This window comes from Mirounga angustirostris, unplaced genomic scaffold (assembly GCF_029215605.1).
Source record: "Mirounga angustirostris isolate CCGP_5_RB_7025 unplaced genomic scaffold, mMirAng1.0.hap1 SCAF_7, whole genome shotgun sequence".
Lineage (NCBI taxonomy): Eukaryota > Metazoa > Chordata > Mammalia > Carnivora > Phocidae > Mirounga > Mirounga angustirostris.
In genome coordinates this window covers 109,332,112-109,355,431 of record NW_026991715.1, presented here as the reverse complement: position 1 = coordinate 109,355,431, position 23,320 = coordinate 109,332,112, and the positions used below count along the sequence as shown (strand labels likewise).

Sequence of the window (23,320 nt, the reverse complement as noted above, 5' to 3'; positions counted from 1 at the left end):
AGACTACACAGTTCTTGCATAAAGTTCAATCAATGTTTTCTGTGGCTAAATATGTACCTTTTTTACACTATCATTTCACTTTCTTTATATGCTCTTTCCAAATTACAACACATAATAATATATATTTTATAAGTGGTATACCATATACAGCAGTCCCCTTTATCTGAGGTTTCAGTTACCTGTGGCCAACCACAGTCTCGAAGCAAATGATTCTCTTTCTGAGGTGTTGTCAAAAGGTCGACAGTAGCCTAATGCTACAGCACAGTGCCTACATCATTCACCTCACCTCATCTCATCTCATCTCACCACACAGGCACTTTATCATCTCTCATCTTGGAACATATCACCTGCAGATGAGGGGCAACTACTATATAATATATAATATACATATTACATAAGTAATTCATATAATCTTATAAAAGGCTGGAAGGACATATTTCAAAATATTAAACACTGGGTCTACTCTTTCATTTGTGCAACAAAGATTTAATGAGCATCTAGAATGTGCTAGACATTTGGCTAGGTGGAAAGGTGGTGGCTGTTCATATTCTCATTACCATCACTTTCATCATTATAATGGCTGTGCTATCCCTGTTCTCAATGGATTCATACTTTACCAGGAAAAGCAAAAAAAAAAAAAAAAAAAAGGAATAAATTTCAGGTATACGGAATCGCACTAATGTTTTTGTAAGTTTTCCAAGTATCCTGGTAGTGAGTGTAAGTTATTTTCATAATTGGAGTGGAAACACTCCAAGAACTGAAACATTACAAGTAAAATTAAATGGCTGAGTCCTTTCTTAAAAATAAAAATGCACACATTTTTATGTACACATATACCTCCCCCCATTTTCCTTGGGAACTTCCAGCCACACAGTTACCAAAATGGAAGGGGTTTAGTTTAGCAGCTAAGAGCACGGGCTCCGGAATTCGATTTTCTTCCAACTTTCCTGAGGGCGGTTAACTGCGAGGAAGTCAGTTCACCTAGCTGCTTCTCCGCTTCCTCAAGTGTAACACGGGGCTAGAACACCTGCCTGGCAGGATTCCTACAAGGATTCCACCACATGAGGTACGCGAGGGGCTTGGAACAGAGACTGGCACATAGCCTCGCATAGGTAACAGTTGCTATTAGGACGGAGGAGATGGTTTGTGTCATTACTGTCGTTATTGACATTGGCCGTCTCTAGACGGGCAAACAGGCGCTCTCACTTCTTCCCGCATACAAGACCAGTCCCAAACGGGACATCTGAGGTCAACAAGCGCCCCCAACTTCACCGACGCTGACAAGGAGAGTTCCTCACACAAACGTAGAGCTTCAATAACCAAAGCGCTTTACAGCCTGCGCGTCCAGCCGGGAGGTGTCGGCAGCCCAGCCCCAGACCACCTCCTCCCACTCCCCAGCCACCTGGAGGGTCCGGCCCCGAGTCCCGAGCCCCCGCACCCCGCCGGCCTCCTCCCTGGAAGCCCCGCACCCAGCCCACCGCCACCGCCACCGCCAACCTCACCGCCTCCGGAGCCGCCGAGAAACCCCTCCTACTGCCCCGGAAGTATTCCTTCAGTGCGAGGCGGTCCCGCCTGCCCGAGAGCACTTCCGGGTCAAGCTTCCGCTCGGGCCAGAACAAGCTGAGCTGTCAGTCTGGTAAGTGAGGGTCTGTCGGGGTCGTGCGGAAAGGTACTGGGGCTGCTGAGACGTGTGTTTGAGCCGATGGGTCGGGTTCCGACGTCAAGGGAGCTGGGATATCCCCGGTCCTTTTTGAAGGCCAGGGCTGAGCTGCAGTTCAGCCGTCGTCCGTTTCCTGAGCATCAGCTACCTGCCAGGCACTACCCTGGGGGCCTGGGACACACCGGTTACAAGCCGACACTGGCCCTGCTCCCAAGTAGTTGACATTCTGGGGCGAGGCCGACTGTAAACAAGTCAGCAAGCAAACACTGTTATCTGAAATGGGGGTGGGGGGGAGATGGTTGTGAGTACTTTAAAGAAAATTAAGCAGCATAATGTAATTGAACAAAGTGAGGGAGTAATCCTCATGAAGATCTTGAGGAGAGCATTCGAGGGGGCAGGAATAGCAAGTGCAAAGGCCTTATAGTGGTAAACTTAGCAAGGTCAAGGAAAAGAAAAAAGGCCACTGTTACTGGTGCAAAAAGAGGAAGGAAGATGAGGCCAGAGGCTTAAATGGGCCAAATCTTGTAGTGTCTATGAGTCAGGACAAGGAGTTGGACTTTTATTTGGAGAGCAATGGAAACCATTGAAGGTTTCTATGCAGAAGAGTGATGTGCTCTGATTTATGACTCTAAGACTGACCTTCATTAGAAAGAGGCATCTCTTCAATTGTCTTTTAGCAGTGAAAATGCATGAAACCCAGGCTGAAAGCCAGAAAGAGGCATTACAGACAGCTTCATTGTACAGATGTGAAAAACCAAGTCCCAGAGAGGTGAAGGGATTTGGTCTTTTAAGAACCGAGGTCTTCCAAATCCATCTGTTGCCTTCAGAATTATCATCTCAGTGTCCATATATAATAATTGTCACTTCCTAAAACTTCAGATAGTTTCCTTTGCTTTTCATAGTGGTTCTCCATACTTAAGGGCATCACTGTCACCTGGTAGCTTGTTAAAAATGCCTATTCTAAAAACAAAAACAAAAAAATCTGTATAAGTATAAAATAGGTAATTTCCTCTGGTTTTCTGTGGTGATGGAAATTGCATAGAATTTGTGGTTTCATTGTGGAATCTCTGGTAAATCACTTAACCGTGTCTTACTCTTACATTTAAAATGCTGCTGATAATAATTATAGCAGCAGTTTTCAAACATTTTGATCTCAGGATCCCATTACACTTGTAAAACTTACTGAAAACACCAAGGAGTTTGTGTATGTGACTTATATCTATCAGTGCTTACCATTTTAGGTATCAAAACAACTTTCAAAAATTTATTTAAGATAATAAATTCATTATGTGTTAACATAAGTAGCATTTCTATGAAGAATGTTTTCCAAAACAAAAAACTTAAGAATGGCATTGTTTGGGGCGCTGGGTGGCACAGTCAGTTAAGAGTCCGACTCTTGATTTCGGCTCAGGTCATGATCTCAGGGTCATGAATCGAGCCCCACATCGGTCTCCGCACTGGGTGTGGAGTGTGCTTAAGATTCTCTCCATCTGGGGCGCCTGGGTGGCTCAGTTGGTTAAGCGACTGCCTTCGGCTCAGGTCATGATCCTGGAGTCCCTGGATCGAGTCCCGCATCGGGCTCCCTGCTCGGCAGGGAGTCTGCTTCTCCCTCTGACCCTCCCCCCTCTCATGTACTCGCTCTCTCTCATTCTCTCTCTCTCAAATAAATAAATAAAATCTTAAAAAAAAAAAAAAAGATTCTCTCCATCTCCCTCTGCCCTTCCCCGACCTCTCCCCGACTCTTTCTTTCTCTCTTTCCCTCCCCACCCTCCTCTCCCTCTCAAAAAAATAAAAAATAAATAAAAGAATAACATGTTTTTACAAGTCTTTTTAATATCTGGATTAATAGAAGATAGCTAGATTCTCATATCTCCTGCATTCATTCTCTGGTGATAGCACTCATCATGTAGCATCTGGAAAATTGCACTATATTGTGTGAGAATGAGAATGTAAAGGCAAATAAGATCCTATTATTATTATGAAAATCATTTTGAAAAAGTCCCAGGGACCCCAGAGGCCCCAATACCACACTTCGAGAATCACTGGATTGCAATGTTGTTATGACAATCAAAGGAAATATGGGCTCGATTTGTAAGTCATTAAAACTATATGCACATTAAAAAGCAGATGCTCAGGCCTTGCCCTTAGAGGTGCTAATTCAGTAAGTCTGTGTGGGGCCGAGAAATATTCATCTTTAACAAGCACCACAGATTAATTTGATATAAGTTCTCAAAAATTGCAATTTGAGAAGACCAGTTACAGATCAAATTCACCCTAGAGGGTTTTCCCCACTAAAATTTTAAAAACTCTATTTCCATATCTTGAAAAATCTCCATTACACTTTCCAGAGACTGAGACTCTGGAAAGTCAGCAAGAAGTTTGTAGCAAGTACCTTTCTAACGGCCAGGTTGATGAGGATCTGAATTCAAATTGTTGAATCCAGTCCTATGCCAAAGACTGAGAAAGTTTTTAGACTGTGATCTGTAAGCTTATAGTCTTTTGGACAAATAGATAACTGATAGAAGAGGGAAACTGGTAAGTCTTACAATTGAGTACTCTCAGTGTGCTAGGCGACTGACAGAGCAAAAGAAATTCATCCAAAATGAAGAGGATAAAGGTTGAGAGGACTTCTTGAATAAGGTGAAATTCGAGTTGGATACTATAGAGAGGGTGGAATTTCCACAGGAAGATATTGGTGGGGAGGAGCGGGGAGTTTCAAGCAAAAGGGACAACTAGAACCAGAACTTTAAAGTAAAAAGTTATTTGGAGAGATTAGAGTGAAACAAGTGTAGTTAAGGCTTTGAGCCATGACAGGAAGCTGGGAAGATTATCAAATTAAGCAAAGAAGGGAATGATAATGATAATCAGCCTCCAGATGAGGAAACAGAGCGCTATAGATCATAGCTAATTGGTGACAGAGGCGTAACTGAAGATCAAACTTCTAGATCCATTCATTCCTTCAGCAAGCAATTATTCCGCACACAGATACTACTGGGCTTCCTCCGGCTATTTCTGTTCTGCCACCTGAATCTTCCTGAAAGTTATGAATACCTGACCAAAATTTTAAGCTCATCTCTTGGGCAGTGGAAAACCAATAGATTTTTAAATCATAATGACTTTCTTGGATTAGTTCTGGACTAGTTCTGAGAAGAGCAGTGTTTGGGATATAGTTGGAGTTAATGAGACCCATTTAGAAATTAGAAGAATAGTATGGTGCCCAGGTAAGGTAAAAGGACTGTGACCTAGGGTGGGGACACAGTATGATTTAATTGAAAAACATCTAGGAAGTGGAATAATAATAACAATAGCATGTATTTATAATATACCCACATTAGTTCATCTAATGCTCATAACTACCCTATGAGGTCATTACTGTTAATTACCTTATTCAGTAGATGTGAAAACTAAGGCCTCACAATCCCATGGCTTCGTGCAGGGATCGGATCAGGCACTTCAGTCCATGCTACTAAACAAGAAGCCATGATGGTCTTGTAACTTGGATCTTGCAAAACTGAAAGAATTATATTGTGTGGCTATCATCCAAGATATGTATATACTTGACAAATAGGTCTGAGGGTGAGAATGAGAAGTTCTGTTTTAGTTATACTGAGTTTAATTTTTTAGACTACAGAGAAAAAAAAAAGTGGGTAAGGAGATCGTAAATATAGGCCCATTACATCCTACATCCAGTAGGTATCTTTGTCATTTGCAGCTAGTAGCTTCAGCAGATGCTTATGGCAAAAGTGTATAAGTCACAGTTATAGGAAATAATCCTGAATTTAAAACAAAGCTCCGGTAAATACAGAAGAAGGTGTTTTTCAGTGCGCCAGAAAATATGTTGAAGTTTGAGCTGAGTGCCCAAATGCCAGATACGAAGTGTGTGATGGCTCCAAGATATGACTGGGAGCGTAAGGGCTGTTTTAATTAGGATCTTTTCAGAAAATGATCCTCAAAATGGTGATTTCTGTTGGAGTATTACTAACCCTTTTATGGTTCAGATCTCTATCATAATGCTTGAGTATAAGCAGAACAGCTTTATGTTTGTTCTTGGCAAAGAATAGGGGAATAGTAACAATCTGCTCTTCATTTGCTTTTTCTCCCCCTTGCCAATTCGGAATGCCACTTTGACCATTTGTGTGCCCGGCGTGGGGGATCTTCTCCATTTTCCAAGTGTAACAGTGCAGGCAGAGAAGAGTAGATGAGCTGTAAATACAACGTAGACCACATTTAATTATGGAGAATAAAGCATTAATATCCCAGTATACTTGAAACCAATACCATCTGGGCATCAGTGTTTTTCCCCACTTTGTGTTATCCCAGGACTATTTCTGCAAACAGCAGTTTCCTCAGCCAACTTAATACTGAGCCATGAGAATGGAAATCAGCACATTACTTCCTTATTTACTTCTGCTGAGAATTGGAGCAGAATGGAAATATTTCTTCTCCCTGAAGTTGGCAGGAACAGCAACAAGGCTATCTGTTAGGGATGACAGCTTAGGGGCTTTTCTTTGTTCTTTGTTTCTTTCTTTATTTTTTTATGACAGTATTTAGAATGGTTCTATTGGGTAAAATCATCTACATTTCTGATTATTCATGATCCTAGAAGAGCTTATATTTTATTGTACCTAAAAGATGAAAAAGGAGCTGGATTAAATTTGAGTATCACTTTTCTGTGGTGGCTAAAGAAAGGTAATAAAACATTCTACCAAGTAACTTCACCCACAAGCATAGCATAGCCCTTTTTAACTGTTTGTAGGAAGGTGGCACTTTGATTTTCCTTTTTGAACTCTTTCCTCTTAGCCTCAGATGTGAACTGCAGCATTAAGAAATAGCTGGCTCAGCAGCAGTTTAAGAGTGTTCATAGTATTTTTCTAAACCCTGTCTTGTAGGTTTCTCTAAACTTCTAATAGAGGCAAACTGTTGTGTCTGTGCAGAATAGGAACCACAAACCTTGACCACGTGGGTAGTTTGTGCACCACACTCTGGTGCCTAAGGAGGAGAGGCAGTGGAAATCCATGATGAGGATTGCCTGGTAGCCACAGCCGCAATTCGGTCACTTTTGCTGAACTTAATCTTTTTTCTCCTACCTAACCATTTCTCCATTTCCTTTCCTGTTTTTACATTTAGTCTTAATTTTTATGGTTTTAATTTTGAATGAAATTGTATAAAGATGTTTATTTCTTTGAAAAGAAAAAGTCATACTGGAGGGAGGAAGTAGAATTCTGTCAGGAGCCAGAGCAGCACTTGAGTGAGACTCTTTCTCTTCCCCTCTGCTCCCCTCCCACTACCCCCCTCCACTTTCCCCTCTTCTCTCTTCTTTTTCACCACTGTCTTTCTCTTCTCCATCCCTGTGGTCCTGTCTCTCTGCTTCTCTTTGTATGTGGCCCAAACCTGACTGCCTCAACCCCTTCTCTTTCTCGAATGGCCCTAACCCACCATGTCTCAAGTCTAAATTCCAAGATCAAAGCTTCTGATTAGTTTAGTTGGCCAAAGGGTTGACTTCTTCCTGGGCCCCAGAACATAGAGGCAGATCTCAAAAAAGGGAAAGGTAAGCTAAGCACATCACAACAAAGATTATTTACCACAAACTCAGAATGTACAAAAACAATGTAACATATCATGGTTGGACTCCCAAGTTCAGTTTACAATGCCTGTTTGATCCATATTATGACTTACTGACAATGAGCAAAAGGAAAATGTGAAATTTAAAATTACAGATTGAAATTACATAATAGTGTTTCCCCTCTCCCTTCCAAGATTTTTAAATGGTTGCATAGTATTCTGAGTAAAGGTGTTCCATTTATCTTAAATAATGGTTTTATTATCAGATGTAGATTTTAGCATAGTATCTAAAAGAACAATCAATAATAATAACTAGAGGTTATTCAGTGATTACTACTGCCAGGCCCTGTGTTTTATACAATTTCCTTCAAGCCTCACAACAGTCCTATAGAACAGGTACTGTTAATTTCCCTATTTTAAAGATGAGGGGACTGAGGCACAGGGAGATTAAGTCATTTACAAAAGTTGCAAGGCTCGTTAGATCCATCAGGATTCAAATTCAGGAAATCTGACTCTTGAGACTGTACCTGAACCTCTCTGCTACCCTGCCTTTCTCAGAGGCCTACAGTTCCGCTGATCGAGGATAATCTAAGTCCAGAATGGAATGTGAGTGATAGTTCTCTCTTCTTGGAAGTGTTCGAACAGTCTGCAATGCTGTTGTAAAGGAAATGAGGAAGTATAGTCATAGTCTCTGGATGCCAATCCATGGACCCTCGGCCTCAGAATCATCCAGGGAGCTAATTATATATCATAAATTCCAAAGTCCAAGTCCAGAGGTTCTTCACGAGGGCTAGGGTGGGACCCAGGAATCTGTATTTTTAACAAGCTCTCTGGATATTAGTAGTCAGCCTGGGCTTGGTAATCTTTTTATCCCCACTATTATATTCTAGGACAAGATGGTGAATGAAGACTTTGAGAGTTGGGGTTGACTCAAGGACTGCCTTTAGGCATTATGCCTCTTAAGTTCTCTGGAGATCTTTAGCATTGGCTGTCTCAATATAATAAGTGCTAGTAAATGCATGTCAGTTCGAATAATTACAATCCCTATTGCATAACATTCCTCAATTTACAAAGATATATCACATGCTTTATCAAATTTAAACTAATTTCCATGAGTAAATATTTACTGAACATGTGCTAGTTTTGAAGTATAGCAACAAAAAATATAGTCCCTGTACTTCAGGAACTCCTAGGTGAGATGGGGTGGACTGCCTAGCAGTACAGAGCGGCACATACCAGAGCCAGTGAGTAGTGTAATGGTGACAGCTACAGGAGTTCAGGGAAAAGCCATCCTGCATCCAGGTATACTCTGGACCACGTGGGAGGGAGAGCCAGGACTTGAGAGGAGACTCAGGGAAGCTGCATGAAGGAACTCCACACAGCAGCTACACTGCCAGGACCCCGCTTGCCCCACAGCCCTCTCATGTGGAGGCTATTTATTCTTCCAAAGCTCCTGCATCTCAGCAGGGAGGGAGAGTCCATTTTTTTTTTCTATTTCCAGGGTCTTCTCCTCTAGCTGCCTTGATCCTGGGGGGACATTCCCTTTCCTACAGGTGATCTGTCCCACTCTTGAGCCTCCACATTCTTGGACCTCTTCTTGTTGGACGACTGTCTCCTACTCTTACTTCGGCCTCCCACTCCAGTTCCCAAAGTTCACCTCCAGATTTGCTGCTGGCCCAGACTGCTCCCCTCCAGAATCAGGAATCAGACCCAGCACTCTGGCCACCCCTTCTCATTACCACAACTTGTAGCTCTTTTTCCTGAACACCTCCTAACCAGTGATCCCTCTGCTTTTTCCTCTGTCCCTTTACTAGGACACTTCTCTTCCATTCTCAATTCCTATTTATCCCTCAAGTACTGTTGCACACTCACTTTCTCAAGGTGGCTCTCTGTGACACATTTAGCTCCCCACAATGGGTATTACCATAGCATCCTGTACTTTACCTTGGGCAGCATTTACCGTATTTTGCATATGTTTAGGTAGCGTCTGTGTCTTTTGCCAGACTTAGCTACATGAAGGCAGAGACGGTGTCCTTATACAATAGGTTGGCACATAGAAAGTGCTCAGTAGATACAGGTGAATAGATGAAAATGTATACCTCTAGTCTAAAATTGTGGTTCTGGGGTTCCTGGGTGGCTCAGTCAGTTAAGCATCCAAGTCTTGATTTCAATCAGGTCATGATCTCAGGGTCGTGAGATTGAGCCCGGCTTCGGGCTGAGTGTGGAGCCTGCTTGAGATTCTCTCTCCCTCTCCCTCTGCCCTCCCCTGCCTGCATGCGTGCTCTCTCTCTAAAATGAAATGAAATGAAATAATAAAATTGTGGTTCTGACTCGGTGGAATAGGTAGGGAAGAAAAGGATGATGGCAGGATAAGAAATGAGGTGTTATTAGAATAAAGTAGAGTTGTGGGTGATTTATTTGCTTTATTTTTGTTTTCCTGACAGAGAGGGGCCTCCAGCTCAGAGCCTTTAGCAGATAGCAGTTAATAATATTGTTTTGTTTTCATCGTATTTCTGTGTACAGTTACTTTTATTTACAGATGTAATATAGATTTTCCTTTTGAAATAAATGTATGAAAGTAAAATAATGAGTTGACTTAAAGAAAAAGCAAAAAAAAAAAAATCATGCCAATAGAAGAAATGAATAAAATTGGGAAAATGCTGACTTGGATACAGCCACAGGAACTCATTATCAAAATCCTAGGGAAGGCCTGGAGCACTTTTTTAGCACAGTCATTTCCTCTCACGATTGGGAAGCAGTAGTCTAGAATAAAGGTCAAAAGTTTTGTCCACCAATTATATATATTGTACTGAAAAAGAACTTGGGAGCTTACACATGTCAAGCTCCAAGCATGGTGCCTGGCTTATGGCAGTCATTTACTAAGTGTTCTTTCCACTGTTTTCACTCACCACTCTTGCCCAATAGAGACCAGGGTTCTCCTACTAACATAAAGTTTAATTTAAAGGAGCAAGTCACTGTAAAGTGAATGAGTTAGATCATTTCTGAAATCCCCTCCAATGCCCAATTTCTTTGTTTCCTGTGGTGTCATTTTAATTGGGTTTGGGGAAGAAATAGAAATAAACACATGTGTTCAATCTACTATGTATAACAAAGTCTGAAGTCTTTTGTTTTACTCTAAATAGTCCATTCTTCTATTTTAAAGATATAGCAAGATACAGAAAATTATTATCATTCAACCATCCTTTCAAGGGCTAATGAAAATTAAATGACATTTACAGCTTACTGTGATTCAGACTTTGAGAGGTTTAATGGCTAAATACAATGATCCATTGCTTTTTTATGTTCTGTGATCAAGCAGCCTTCGCCTAAGTACAAAGGAGAGTCATTTCCAAAACTAATTATTTTGGGCCTTTATAGGAAATAAAGCTAGGCATTTCATCCTGTCCTTTATAGAAATGGAAGTTGAAATTTTTCTTTGAGAGGCATTGATTTAAAAGAGGAATCAGATTACCAGGAAGATGATCATAATCACATAAACTCTCAGGCTGGGATATTTTGTTCGTTGTTTGTGGTATTTTATTTGTCCGGCACTCTTTCCCTGTAGTTTATATTTGCATTTCTACTAACTAGACGTTGAAGATGTCAGTTCCTCCCTGGATTTTGCAGACTTTGAGCTAAAATTTGGTATTTTCATGAACTGTTAAATATACTGTATTTTGTCTCTTGATACTAAAAAAACTGTTAAAGGAAAATTCTTTTGTCTAACATTCTTGCCCAAGAGGGAGGTTCTAAATTCTCAGGAGTCAATAACTGTTTATGTGTATGTAGTAGTGCAGTTTTTTTTCCAATATTAAAACAAACAGAGAACTACCTTAAGTATCCCTGCATTATTTAAAGCTAATATATTATGTACTTGGGTTGCTCAAATTTTGAGCTCCATGGTTATGATCATGATGTATTAGTTGATTTACAGGTGCAGGTTGAAATAAAAGATCGTTAAGCTAAATATTTTAGCCTTCACTGGCTCCCTGTTGCATAAGATTTGTCGGAGTAAGATAGAATCCTAGTCTTTTAGAACCAGAAGACTCGTTAGAGAGGTCTCATCTAGTCTCTCATTTGACAGATGAGAAAAACGGCCAAGGGAGAATGCTACTCGCCAAGGTCTTACAGCTTGTTAGTAGCACAGCCAGGACCAGAATCTAGGTCTGCCTGCCATTTCCTAGTTCAGTGCGCGTTCTGCTGTCTCTGTGTGAGATTTTTAGGTGGTGTTCTTTCTGTTTTGCTCCCTGATGTCAGCGCCAGTTATTCTAATCAATTTCACATCTATTCATTTCTAGAACATAAGAGTTTCACCCCATTATGAGTCTTTGTTGGTTAAACTTTATATCTGGCTTTCTTTTAGGTTGGTCTCCACTCACATCTTTTAATCTTGAAGATTTCAAAATACGCCTGAATCTCCCACTTTTTTGGAGAACTCCCAGTACCAAGCAATAAATTACCCACCGTGCTCTTGTTACAGAATAGAAGCTTTTGAGTTCTCCATATCTAAACAAGACTTCCTCCTGTTTTTCCATGAAGCCACATTGTTGCCTGTTCACTTTAGTGGTGAGTGTTACTGTGCCAGCTGCTTTTGTTTTGGAAGATGTAGGCTTCACCCAAATGGCCCCACTGGGAACAAATCGTAGTTCCTTCAATTCATCCTTTCCTCCAAGCTTTGAGCTCTCAGCAGGTTCCCACTCAGGGGACGATGTCATCATAGCCAAAGAGGGAACTAGTGTTTCACTCGAGTGTCTTCTCACAATCAACCACTATGAAGATGTCCATTGGTACAACTCAAAAGGACAGCACCTGGATGGCAGAGGCAGAGGTAACTATGCCAGCGTATAATTAATCAAGGTCACTAGTTTCCTGTTACTTTGTCTCCTTGGTTTGATGGCATATGCATATGATCTTGAAGATCCCATCCCATCTCAGTGATGAGGTGCCAGCGGGAATAATTAAAACTATTGAAAGTCCTGGAGTGTTAGAACTATGAGAAAAAGCAAAATAGTTACAATTACGCAACCAGAAGAAGAAAGAAAGAATAGTTATGAATTTAAAAGATGTTCACATGATGACAGGGAGCGATCATCTCTCCTGTTGGTGAGCTGGTTTCCTTCTTCACTGAAGGTAGATTACATCAGGGCTGCTGCAGACAGCTGTGCAGGCTGTGCACTGCACAGCCCCATTCACCTAGACTACAATGTGAATGATAGAGCGTGATGGCCCTTTGTGAATACACGAGGAAGGGTTGTGGCTAGACTTACGTAAACATATTTGTCATAAATTTTAAAATTTTGTTTGGAAATGAGTCACTGAAAATTTTAGAGGAAATCCAGGATGGTTTTTAAAAGATTATAGCTCTGTGCATAGAACTTTAAGTCCCTCTGTGAATTAGAAGGGCACTGAGAAAGAGCTCTATAAGTCCTTCCAGCTCAATTTTTTTCTATGCTATACCTTAATTTACTTAAAAACAGGAGAGCTTCTCTTGTACCTCTGCCTCTCAGTCTTAAAAATCACCCAGACATAGTAATGCAACCAAGGCCCCCTTTTCGACAGTTTTTTATTTGATTTTGCTGTTTGTGAACCTGTGAACACATCTTAATCAGAATATTATTTCCCTAACTAATATTCTGCTAGAAAGATCTTTTTGAAGACTACTTGTATTAAAGTACCTCAAAAAGAAATCACCATGAAAAATCAATGGGATAAAGATTAAATTCTGGGATACTCATAAGCTACACTTTCAGAAAAGGCCCTTATCTTTTTTGCTAGAAAGATAGTCTAACCTCTTGGAATAGAAAGGATATTTGGTTATTCATATTAGAATGGAAAACAGAAAAGGAGACAGATGATGTTTTCTTCTAAAGTATACGCTAAACACTCTAACTTTGTATAAACTGAGTGGCCACCAGGGGATTGAAGAGTTTAAATTGTTAGAAAGAACAGAATTTTTTTTTTTTAAGATTTTATTTATTTATTTGACAGAGACACAGTGAGAGAGGGAACACAAGCAGGGGGAGTGGGAGAGGGAGAAGCAGGCTTCCCACCGAGCAGGGAGCCCGATGTGGGGCTCGATCCCAGGACCCTGGGATCATGACCTGAGCCGAAGGCAGACGCTTAATGACTGAGCCACCCAGGTGCCCCAAGAACAGAATATTTTTAATCAGCTTCTTAAGAATATAGATCTTTTGAGTCAGGATCTCTATAGTGCCCAGAATGTATATTTTGAACATGATTTAGGGTTTCACATTTGGATGCAATGATCTAGAGTCTTACTTCCTTTGGTCTCTAGGATCCTAACCAAACACATCTGAGATCTGAATTATTCAATTGGTGTGATCGTTCCAGACTGACCGCATCAACAAAGCTTAGGTTAGGATGAGACCAACCAAGTGGAATGGCAGTTTCATTTCACTTTTTTCCTTCACTTTGAAAACCACAAACATCTATCATTGATGCTTTCAATAGCAGCTCTGGAAAATTGTATTAAATTTTATGAATCTCCAGTGAGAGGAGTTTAAAGAGCCTGTCAGTTTAGCGTAAGGTTCATAAATCTTGAGCTATTATCAGCAAGTAAGCTAGAGAGTTTACATTGTGGTCTTAGTACAGTGGTTGATGAATGGAGTGTATGTACTTCATCATACTTTGGATTCATAGGATAGCCTTTTCATAGCTCCAAATTCATAGAACAGAAGCTTGTGGAATAATGAATATATTCCATAGCTATATATTTTCCTCTTTTTTTTTTTACATTAGTGAAGTGATGTCTCTTAAATATAACTATAGCATTAGGTAAATTTTTTTTTAAAGATTTTATTTATTTATTTGAGAGAGAGAGAATGAGAGACAGAGAGCACGAGAGGGAAGAGGGCAGAGGGGGAAGCAGACCCCCCGCTGAGCAGGGAGCCCGATGTGGGGCTCGATCCCGGGACTCCAGGATCATGACCTGAGCCGAAGGCAGTCGCTTAACCAACTGAGCCACCCAGGCGCCCTGGGTAAATTTTGATGACAATAAAAATGGGCATAATCTAGAGTCCTTACTAATTGATGTACCACTAAAATAATCCAGAACTATAGAATCTCAGGGATGAAAGAGATCTTGAAGATCTCTTAACTTCAAGATCTTAAGATAAGGCACTCAGGTGGTGCTTAAGAAGCAGTACCCCAGCCTCCTCCAGGACAGTGCCTCTAGTAATTGGGACTCATGCCTACACCCCAGGTTAGCCCATCCATCCCATCTTTGAATGGCTTTTGTAGTTAAAGTACAGGATACACTGAGAATTGACCACAAACAGAATTGTGTGGGCAGAGCCAAGTTACTAAAGGGTGTTGAATCAAGGTGGGTAGTTAGTCCATAGGCTTTGCTTTTCATACTCTTAGATACTTTTGTGTACATGTTCCCTGAATGAAGATACCTTCGTATACGGAAGACAGGCAGCATGTCTTAGGTTTAACCCAAAGATCCTTTTGGCATCTTAAGGGCAACTTTATTCTCTGTGCCAAGCAGTTTGTTTACCCTGACTTGTGACACATATCTTTTGGCTTGTGCTTCAGTTACTCTTGCCAGAAAATCAAGATACCATCAACAAACCTTTTCTAACAAAACAAATTAAATGTGTAAGCCATGCCAGATTAACCAGTTAGTGGTTGAAAAATGCACTAAATTGGTGGGGTGGGTTGTTTGTTTTTTTTTAACTTGTCTCTTGTTATCAAAAATAAATACAGTTATATAAAAAGAAGAAAATATAAATCACTCAACCCATTACCCCAGAAATAACCATTGTTTGGTATTTCTGAGGCATTTCCTTCTAGTATATGAAAATGTATAGGTTAGGGCGCCTGGGTGGCTCAGTTGGTTAAGCGACTGCCTTCGGCTCAGGTCATGATCCTGGAGTCCCTGGAATGAGTCCCGCATCGGGCTCCCTGCTCGGCAGGGAGTCTGCTTCTCCCTCTGACCCTCCCCCTTCTCATGTGCTCTCTCTCATTCTCTCTCTCTCAAATAAATAAATAAAATCTTTAAAAAAAAAAAAAAAGAAAATGTATAGGTTAGAGATTGTGGTGTACAGACACACACACACACACACACACACACTTCTTTTTTTTCTTTTTTAAGATTGGTCACTTAGCATTATATAGACATACCTGTCTCCCTGAAAGGCTTGTTATATCTAGCCTTGAAATGTAGCTATGGTAATCATTCACATCAGGAAGGAAGATCTTGATTCCCTTTTTAACTTCCAGGCTGTTTAAATTCCTACTCTGGACATAAAAGTCCTCTCTTACATGATTTAAACAAGTAGCAGAACCTAAAAGATGAGGTAAAGCACTCTATCATGAAGAGGTGGCATATTTATGGTAAGGCGGTTGGCTTATTCAGTAATAATATTCTTTATGCTATATTTTTTTTAATTTCTGTTGGGTTATCAGGTGGAAAATGGTTGGTTTCTGATAACTTCCTGAATATCACCAGTGTAGTCTTCGATGACCGAGGGCTCTATACATGTTTCGTCAGCTCTCCAATTCGTGCCTCCTACTCTGTCACCCTGCGTGTTATCTTCACCTCAGGAGACATGAGTGTCTACTACATGATTGTTTGCCTGATTGCCTTTACAATCACCCTCATCTTGAATGTCACACGGCTGTGCATGATGAGCAGCCATCTTCGTAAGACTGAGAAGGCTATCAATGAATTCTTCAGAACTGAAGGGGCTGAGAAACTTCAGAAGGCCTTTGAGATTGCAAAGCGCATCCCCATCATCACCTCAGCCAAGACTCTGGAGCTCGCCAAAGTCACACAATTTAAGACCATGGAGTTTGCTCGTTACATTGAAGAATTGGCAAGAAGCGTCCCTCTTCCGCCCCTTATTCTAAACTGTCGAGCCTTTGTGGAGGAGATGTTTGAGGCTGTGCGAGTGGACGACCCAGATGACATGGGAGAAAGAATTAAAGAGAGACCAGCCCTGAATGGTCAAGGTGGCATCTATGTCATTAACCCAGAGATGGGCCGGAGTAGTTCACCGGGAGGAGATTCGGATGATGGTTCTCTGAATGAACAAGGCCAGGAGATAGCAGTTCAGGTTTCTGTCCACCTTCAGTCAGAAACCAAAAGTATTGATACAGATTCTCAAGACAGCAGTCATTTTAGCCCACCTGATGATATTGGATCTGCCGAATCAAACTCTTACTCCAAAGATGGGACATTGGAAAGCCGTCAGTTGTGAGCTATGCTGATACCTAAAAAAAAAAGCTCTCACATAAAGAACCTGTTTCATGCAGGAAATAACATTTTTACCAAAAGATAACTGGGGGTTTCCCCTTTGTTAATATTAAGCACATCAGAATGTGAATTATTGCCAAAATCTTTGTAAAAATTCAGTGTTTTTCATACCTGGTATTTCTCAGCTTGATTAAATGACACACGTTAAGATTTAAAGGAGCTTGAGAGGTAAGCATAATGGACAAAGTACCACACTAAGAGTTCCATGGCTTCTCTTTTGGTCATGGTTCTTCTAGTGGTTAGGGCTGACACTTACCTGAGGCCTCAGTTTTCCCACCAGTAAAATGGGGGATTTGCATTAGATGATATCTAAAGTCATTTCTAGCCCTGTAACTTACCTGTCCCCTTTAAACGACCAGAATCATTAGCACATCTTGAAGTAAACCCTTCCCTAGACTTTAAGTCCCTTTTTATGGAAAGGATAAAGCTGAAACTTTATTTTGTGATTGAGATTCCCATACCAGTGCCATAGTGCATAGAGGTATGGGTGTTTTCCAGATGTTTTGCCATGTGGAATGTGCAATTACATGTGCTAGGTTGGGTCTCTTTGGTGTAGCCAATGTCTGTATTGTTATACAGATATCAGGGAGCTAACTGCTCATTAATAAACTACTTTCCGTGAGTAAATTGGTCCTTTTGGGGGATAGATCATGCCTTTCTGACTTACTGGAGTATCATTTAGTTCATTGAGCTGGCAGTGATTTCCCAACTGAGCTCCAAAAGTGAGCAGTTTGTTCTTAAGGAATAGTGTCTTCAGTGCTTTTAGAATAAGAAACAATGTCAAATCATCTCTCTCTGGCAAATCATGGATTTTTGACATTTCTGTTAACAGAATTTCTCAGGCTTTCCCTTTTTGAAAGTACTAGACTCTGTAAGAGGGTTCTGTGTTTGGGATCCCATTCCAGGGGAAACTCAGAGCTGGGTTCGTCTTTAGATTTCTGTCAACCCTCTTGCCCTCCTTGATTGTTAATATGGTGCTAAAGGCTGCATGCCTCCTTATCTGGTTTATTTTGTATATATTTTGTTGTTGAGGTTTTTATTTTTGTGTACTTCCGATACAGAATTCTGAGCTAGGGCTGCTTTTGTGGTCTTCCCTAGAAGCACTAACCTGAAATAAGATTAGATAATGGTGTGTGGTATATATGAATATATTAAATATATAGGCACAGATACAGGTACCAGTTCATAGATAGATATACACGCACAAGTGATCTAGATAGAAAGAGGGAGAAAAATTATGGGTGATGCCACCTGATTCAGCTGTGTATAATGAGCACTTGAGACAGTATTTCTTGCCTGGCTGAGGCCTGATATAGAATTGTAAATACTCTTCAGAATAATTTCTTCAGCTACAGGAAGCTTGGTGTCATATGATTTTTAAGAACTTGGCAGTTGAGCTCCATTTGGTTCTTCATGTTTCTTCATTTGGCTTCTGATTATTGAAGCATTACTTGAACTAGAGGTTCCTGAGGGAAATGTTCAGAAGAGGTTTTTTACCAGGATTTTAATTTAAGGTTTCAGATGGAGGAAGGCAAGGAAATAGAGCGCATAACCAGATAGAGCTCACACCTCCCTTTGTCCAGGCTTATCACAAGTAATACATCTCTTCTGGATAGCATGAATGAATCAGTGTGCAGTTTTATCAGATGGCATTATGGATAAAGAGGATAATGCTGCCTTTTCTGTCTCTCAGGCTGTTTCCATGGAAACCTCCAGAGCCAAACAAAAGCTACCAATCATTTAACCAAAGCTTGTCTTGGCTCATGGACCTGCGTGTCTTTAAGGAATAATGTTTTCATACAGTTGGCTATGAGAGCAAGGGCTCTTCACCATACCCTAGATTATAGAACACTTTTTCCCTTCCCAGGCTGTTTCTCGTGAAAAATTAAAAATGCTAAAATCTCTTGTCTGAGGTCTGTTTCCTGACCATCCCTCAGATCTTTAGGTAGTACCTCCAACCTGGTCCAAGTGTAGTGAGTTTAGGGTCATTTCTTAGAATGTAGCTTCTCACATTAAAGAATATGGATTTATCCCACATGTTCTCACAATGGACATGAGTGTTTGGGACCTTAAGGTAGACCTATTTAATGGTCAGAGTCCTGGGAAATGGGACTTTGGAAAAATACAAGAACTAATGAAAAAAAACTAAGTTTACACAATACTGTATAACTATAGGCTACTTCAGTGTGTCACCTTTAGAAACATAATGGTGACTTAATTTGGTGGCCAAAATAACTGGATTACTTTGGATATTCCAGATTATGGTGCCAGTGATAATTATAGTAGCCAAAATTTAATTGGAGTTGGTGTTATTTTCTAAAACTAGTTTCCCAGAGGAAGAAAACCACACATTATTATTTTCTGTATCTAACCAAATACTCTTCATATATAATTGTCTCATGTTATGTTTTTGTAAAATCCTTAACCTTTTGAACTTAAACTACGGTCGAAAAGTCTTTTGACAGTAACTGTGGTGTAATTAATCTTTTAAAGTTTCACTGGATTTTATAGTTAGTAAAAATGCCTTTACTCAGCAAATGTGTTTAAGTAGTCCTGTCATCTCATTTATAAATTTTGTATTGTGACTTAATGAACCTTACTGTCCTTATGAAATGAAATGGTGACTTTGTGAAATAAATTTACCAAAAATAGATATGTAAACATTTTATAGATTCCTTGCCAGCTGAAACCAGGACAGGCATCTTTTGAACTGATACCCAACTTGAGTTTTAGGTAGTTTGATAAGCCTATCCTCAAAGTCGCATCTGTTCTGATAGTTAAATTTTTGATTCAGGACCAGTGAGCATTTGTAGTTCTCCCAACTACCTTGATATAAATACCTTAGGAGTTGCTGATCTGAAACAGTTGTGAGAAGGTTCCTGGCTTCTTTGCCTCACTTAACATGCATTTTGAAGTCAAAGCACGCTGCTTTCTGTTTGGTCCTCCAGCCTCAGTGAAGCCCTTGGTGCATTCCTCTCCACGCCCTGCACGTAGTTTCACCCTAGATCAGACTCTGTCTCGCGGGTCCCAGAGTGGCCAGAGCACAGCCGGCCGTGGGTGCCCGCCTTGTCTTCGCACGCCAGCACTTAGAACACAAGTAGATCCTAGCTCCTGAGTCACTGGTAAGAGAACACAATCTTGTCTCATCTACTCCGGGAATTTGGAAAATGCTCAGCTTTATACATAAACTCCTAGGTTCTCAACACATTTCATAAAAGTAAGTGTTATTTGGTATGGTTCAGATGACATTTAAATGGTCACCATTTTAATGAATACTTACATTAAGATTTTGTCCTTTCTTTTTAAAAAATGATGCTTGAATATATTTATTAAATGTTCAATTGACTATTTCATTTGTCTGAAATCTTTTATTGAGTATATATTCATTTTTATGTGTGATGGAATTTGATGTTAACGATTTTAAACAGGAGTAAATTTGATTCAACTTAGATTCTTCCATAGTTACGCATTTTAATTTTACAAATATTTAATAAGCATCTATATGTTTTTGGTGCTATGGGCCATACTAAGATGGATGTCTTGCCCACAGTTACCATGAGGATGCAGTTAGCAGACCCAAGTGCAGCAGTTTTTCACTTCTGAGGTAGAGCATTCCTGGCAAAGGCCTAAAGAGGATTTAGCACATGTTTTGGAAAACACAATTAGTATATAAAGTCTGATGAGACTTGACATGTGGGAGGGGTACCTGTGGTACAAGCAAATGCCTGCAGTCCCATGGGACTGAAGGGTGATGATGGAAAAGCACAGGAGCTCAGGAGACAGGCAAACGGAACAGGTAACCATACAACTCATCACCTAAATACCACAGTTGCATTTGGCTGCATGCCATAGAAAACCAGTTGTGGTGGCTTACCCGAATAAGACGTTTATTTTTCTCAAATAGTAAGTCCAGAGGAAGCCAGTCCCAGGCTGATGCAGGGCTCAAATCCAGCATCAAGGACTCAGGCTGCTTCTAGATTCCTCTGCACCCGTAGGATGTGGCTTTGATCCACATGGTCACAAAATGTCCTAGATTGGGTTCCTCCAGGAGTGCCTGAGACAAGGATTCATCTGTAAGTAATTTATTTGGAAGGTGATCCCAAGAAGATAGGCGAGTAGGGAAGTGAGACAGGGAAAAGGAAGCCAAATCCAGGGCGCATTAATGAGTGGGTTACTGCTTTGGGCAACTGCTGTTCAGTCCCATTGGGGACCTCAGGGAGCTCTGTCTGCTCCCAGTATACGTAGCTCATGCCTCGGAGGTCTCACCTGAAGGCCAAGGAGCTCGGATGTTTATGCACCAACTCCCACCTGTCATTGAGGGCTGCCCCCAAGTTCACTAACTCTGGCACTTACAACCTGCCACACGTAGGCTAGCCTGATCCTATAACCGGCAAAAGCTCTCCGAGTCACAGGAGCATTCAGGAAGGAAGTCTGTGTTGAATACAGGAATGGTGAGTGTCGGGGGGTCATGGGCAGAACACTGATAACACCTGCCACACGAGACAACTGCACCTTCAGCATCATGGCTACATTCCAGGCAGGGACAAGGGTAGAAGGTCAAAGGGCAAAGACACATAGCATCTGAGTTTACCTTTTTATCAAGAAGATAGCCTTCCTGAAGCCTCACTTGACTCCTGTCACTCCACTGCCAGAGCTGGATTACATGGCCACCTGTTGTCGCTGTAAGAAAGCCTGGGGAGAGGAGTGTGTGTATTTTTTAACTGAACACATTGCCTTAAAGGGTTCTATTATGAAGGAAGTAGGGATAGAATGGAAGTTGTAGGCAACTGGTAATGTGCAACAAGGTCATCTTCACACGAATTAACAGGAGCAGAACAGGGTTCTATAGGGGATACAGTTGCAAGCCATGTTCCTTGAAGATATTCACATGCATTGACAAAGCAAGAATCAGAAACAATAAATCTTGAAGCCGGGACACCTGGGTGGCTCAGTGGGTGAAGCGTCTGCCTTCAGCTCGGGTCATGATCTCAGGGTCCTGGGATCGAGTCCAGCATCAGGCTCCTTGCTCAGCAGGGAGCCTGCTGCTCCCTCTGCTTGTGCACTCTCTCTCTCTCCGACAAATAAATAATAATAATAATAAAATAAATCTTGAAGCCATCACTTACGTTGTCTCCAATATACATGGCTCAAATAGCAGACAGATAAGTTCTAGGATTCTGCTGGGACATAATTGTCTTACCTTAAACTGGTTATTCATTAACAGATGTTGATTGACCACCTGCTATATGCCAGGTGCTTCCAGGGGCCAGGGACTCCGCAGTGGTAGTGACTGGTGGGTGGCATCTTTAATCAGGGTCAGAGAACCCTCTCCAAAGAAGGCATTGGGCTGAGACCCACCTGATGAGGGCCCAGACATTCAAAGTTTAGGGGAAGAGGCACTCCAGGCAAAGGAATAAGCAAAGACAAAGCTCCTAGGGGACAAGATTGGCCTGCTGGAGGAAAGAGAAGAAATAGGCCTGTGTGGCTGGTGAGGTGAGAGGGAGAAGTAGGCAGGGGCCAGAAATCTGGTTAAAAGACTTCAAAGCTTGTTTTGGCTGACCCCTGAAATGCATTTTTTTAATGAAGAAATGCTAGAAGTACCTAATTTGGAAGAGGAGATTTACCTATTTAGGGAGGAAAGTTTGATCATTCAATAGCACCGTTTTGTCCTGAAGTCATCTGCTGCTAAAGAAATAATTGTGCTGATTTTCTTTAAAGAATTAAACTTCTTCAGAGTTCCTTAAATTCCAGTCATGTTCTTGAGTGTTCATGTTTTCACTGGAACCTATTGATTAGGAAATATATATGTAAATATACATATGTCACTCCATCTGCCTGGAAGATCTGCGGCTACTGCCAGCGCATTTATTCTTCCTGACAGTTGGGAACTCTGCTTTGCCTCCTGCTCAGCTGTGCGAAAGGGAGGACTCAAGTGCCCTGAGTGATGATAAGTCAGCCTTCAAGGGGCCTCCTTCCACTAGAGGAGGCACCCCCTGGGAAATAGTTTGTCCCGAAGCAGAAGGGAAGTTCATCAGTAGAAATACCCTCTGTGCAGTAGTTTTGCCACATGAATGTCTTTGCTCCTTCAGAAGCCACCGGCAGATAGTCGGACCCTGCTGAGGCTGCTCCCCTCGAGCCCCATGACCCCTTGAGCACCACAGGCCATGCCTATTCAATTTTCCAACCAATGTTTGCTGCACACACACTAGGGATGCTACCACAAGCAAAATTAGAGGTGATCTGTGCTCTTGGGAACTTACAACCTTATGGGAAGACAGAGCCTATTCAAATAGTTACACAGAGGGTATATAATTAAAAACTGAGAAGTGTGCTAGAAAACAATTCAGTGAGAGCCTAGAACAAAAATGCCTGATCTAATCAGAGGTCAGAGAAGAATTCCCTAAAGAAGGGACACTTGAAGCAATAGACACTGCTTGAGGACTTATTATGTTCCTATCCCCGAGCAAGAAACTATGGATTTAAGTCATGGATCCCACTTAGAAGGAATTTATAGATCCGTGGGAAAGGTAAGTTATTTCCACAGTAAACCACCTGAAAGAGACAGTGTGTCATCAAGTGCTAAATGGATTAGCACTAGATAATAAATGCAGAAGAGCTAAAGATGATGGTAGCAGAGGATGGGTAATACTTTGTGGTTGAGGGGAGATTTGAGCTAGACACCAGAAGGGTGAGGAAGTCATGGAGGGGAAGGATGTGCGTAAATCTGATCATGGAACTCAGGAAACTTCGATAGTGTCCTATCATCAAAGCAGGAAACAAATCCAATTTCTTGACCCTCCAGGATCTGCTCCCAATCT

General features: G+C 41.2%; 2 protein-coding genes across 6 annotated transcripts in view; one reads left to right on the top strand and one right to left on the bottom strand.

Annotated features, from left to right (window-relative positions):
- Window positions 1-1,603, bottom strand: part of FAM114A2 (family with sequence similarity 114 member A2) — a 33,353-nt gene extending 31,750 nt beyond the window's left edge. For 2 of the 3 annotated variants that reach the window (XM_045902182.3, XM_064596622.1), the window contains exon 1: window positions 1,503-1,603. The gene's annotated coding sequence lies outside the window, so the exon portion shown is untranslated. Of the gene's footprint in view, window positions 1-1,497 lie in introns of all 3 variants that reach the window. The other variant, XM_045902188.3, reaches the window with a different exon arrangement.
- Window positions 1,502-19,850, top strand: MFAP3 (microfibril associated protein 3). 3 transcript variants are annotated; one of them, XM_045902176.2, is made up of 3 exons: window positions 1,502-1,636; window positions 11,586-12,050; window positions 15,653-19,850. In XM_045902176.2, exons 2-3 carry the CDS (start codon window positions 11,756-11,758, stop codon window positions 16,444-16,446), a joined length of 1,089 nt encoding a protein of 362 aa, XP_045758132.1. In that variant the 5' UTR covers window positions 1,502-1,636; window positions 11,586-11,755; the 3' UTR covers window positions 16,447-19,850. The 3 variants fall into 3 exon arrangements, with proteins under 3 accessions (XP_045758132.1, XP_064452693.1, XP_054369883.1); XM_064596623.1 differs by lacking the exon at window positions 1,502-1,636 and having other exon boundaries at window positions 11,618-11,788; XM_054513908.2 differs by lacking the exon at window positions 1,502-1,636 and having other exon boundaries at window positions 11,913-12,050; window positions 15,738-19,850.
- Window positions 19,851-23,320: the final 3,470 nt, after the last annotated feature.

Excerpts from the sequence above, each read along its gene's own strand:
- MFAP3 (XM_045902176.2), top strand. The coding sequence starts at position 11,756 with ATGAAGCCACATTGTTGCCTGTTCACTTTAGTGGTGAGTGTTACTGTG. Across the intron at positions 12,051-15,652 it reads CCTGGATGGCAGAGGCAGAG|GTGGAAAATGGTTGGTTTCT; the intron begins GTAACTATGCCA and ends TTGGGTTATCAG.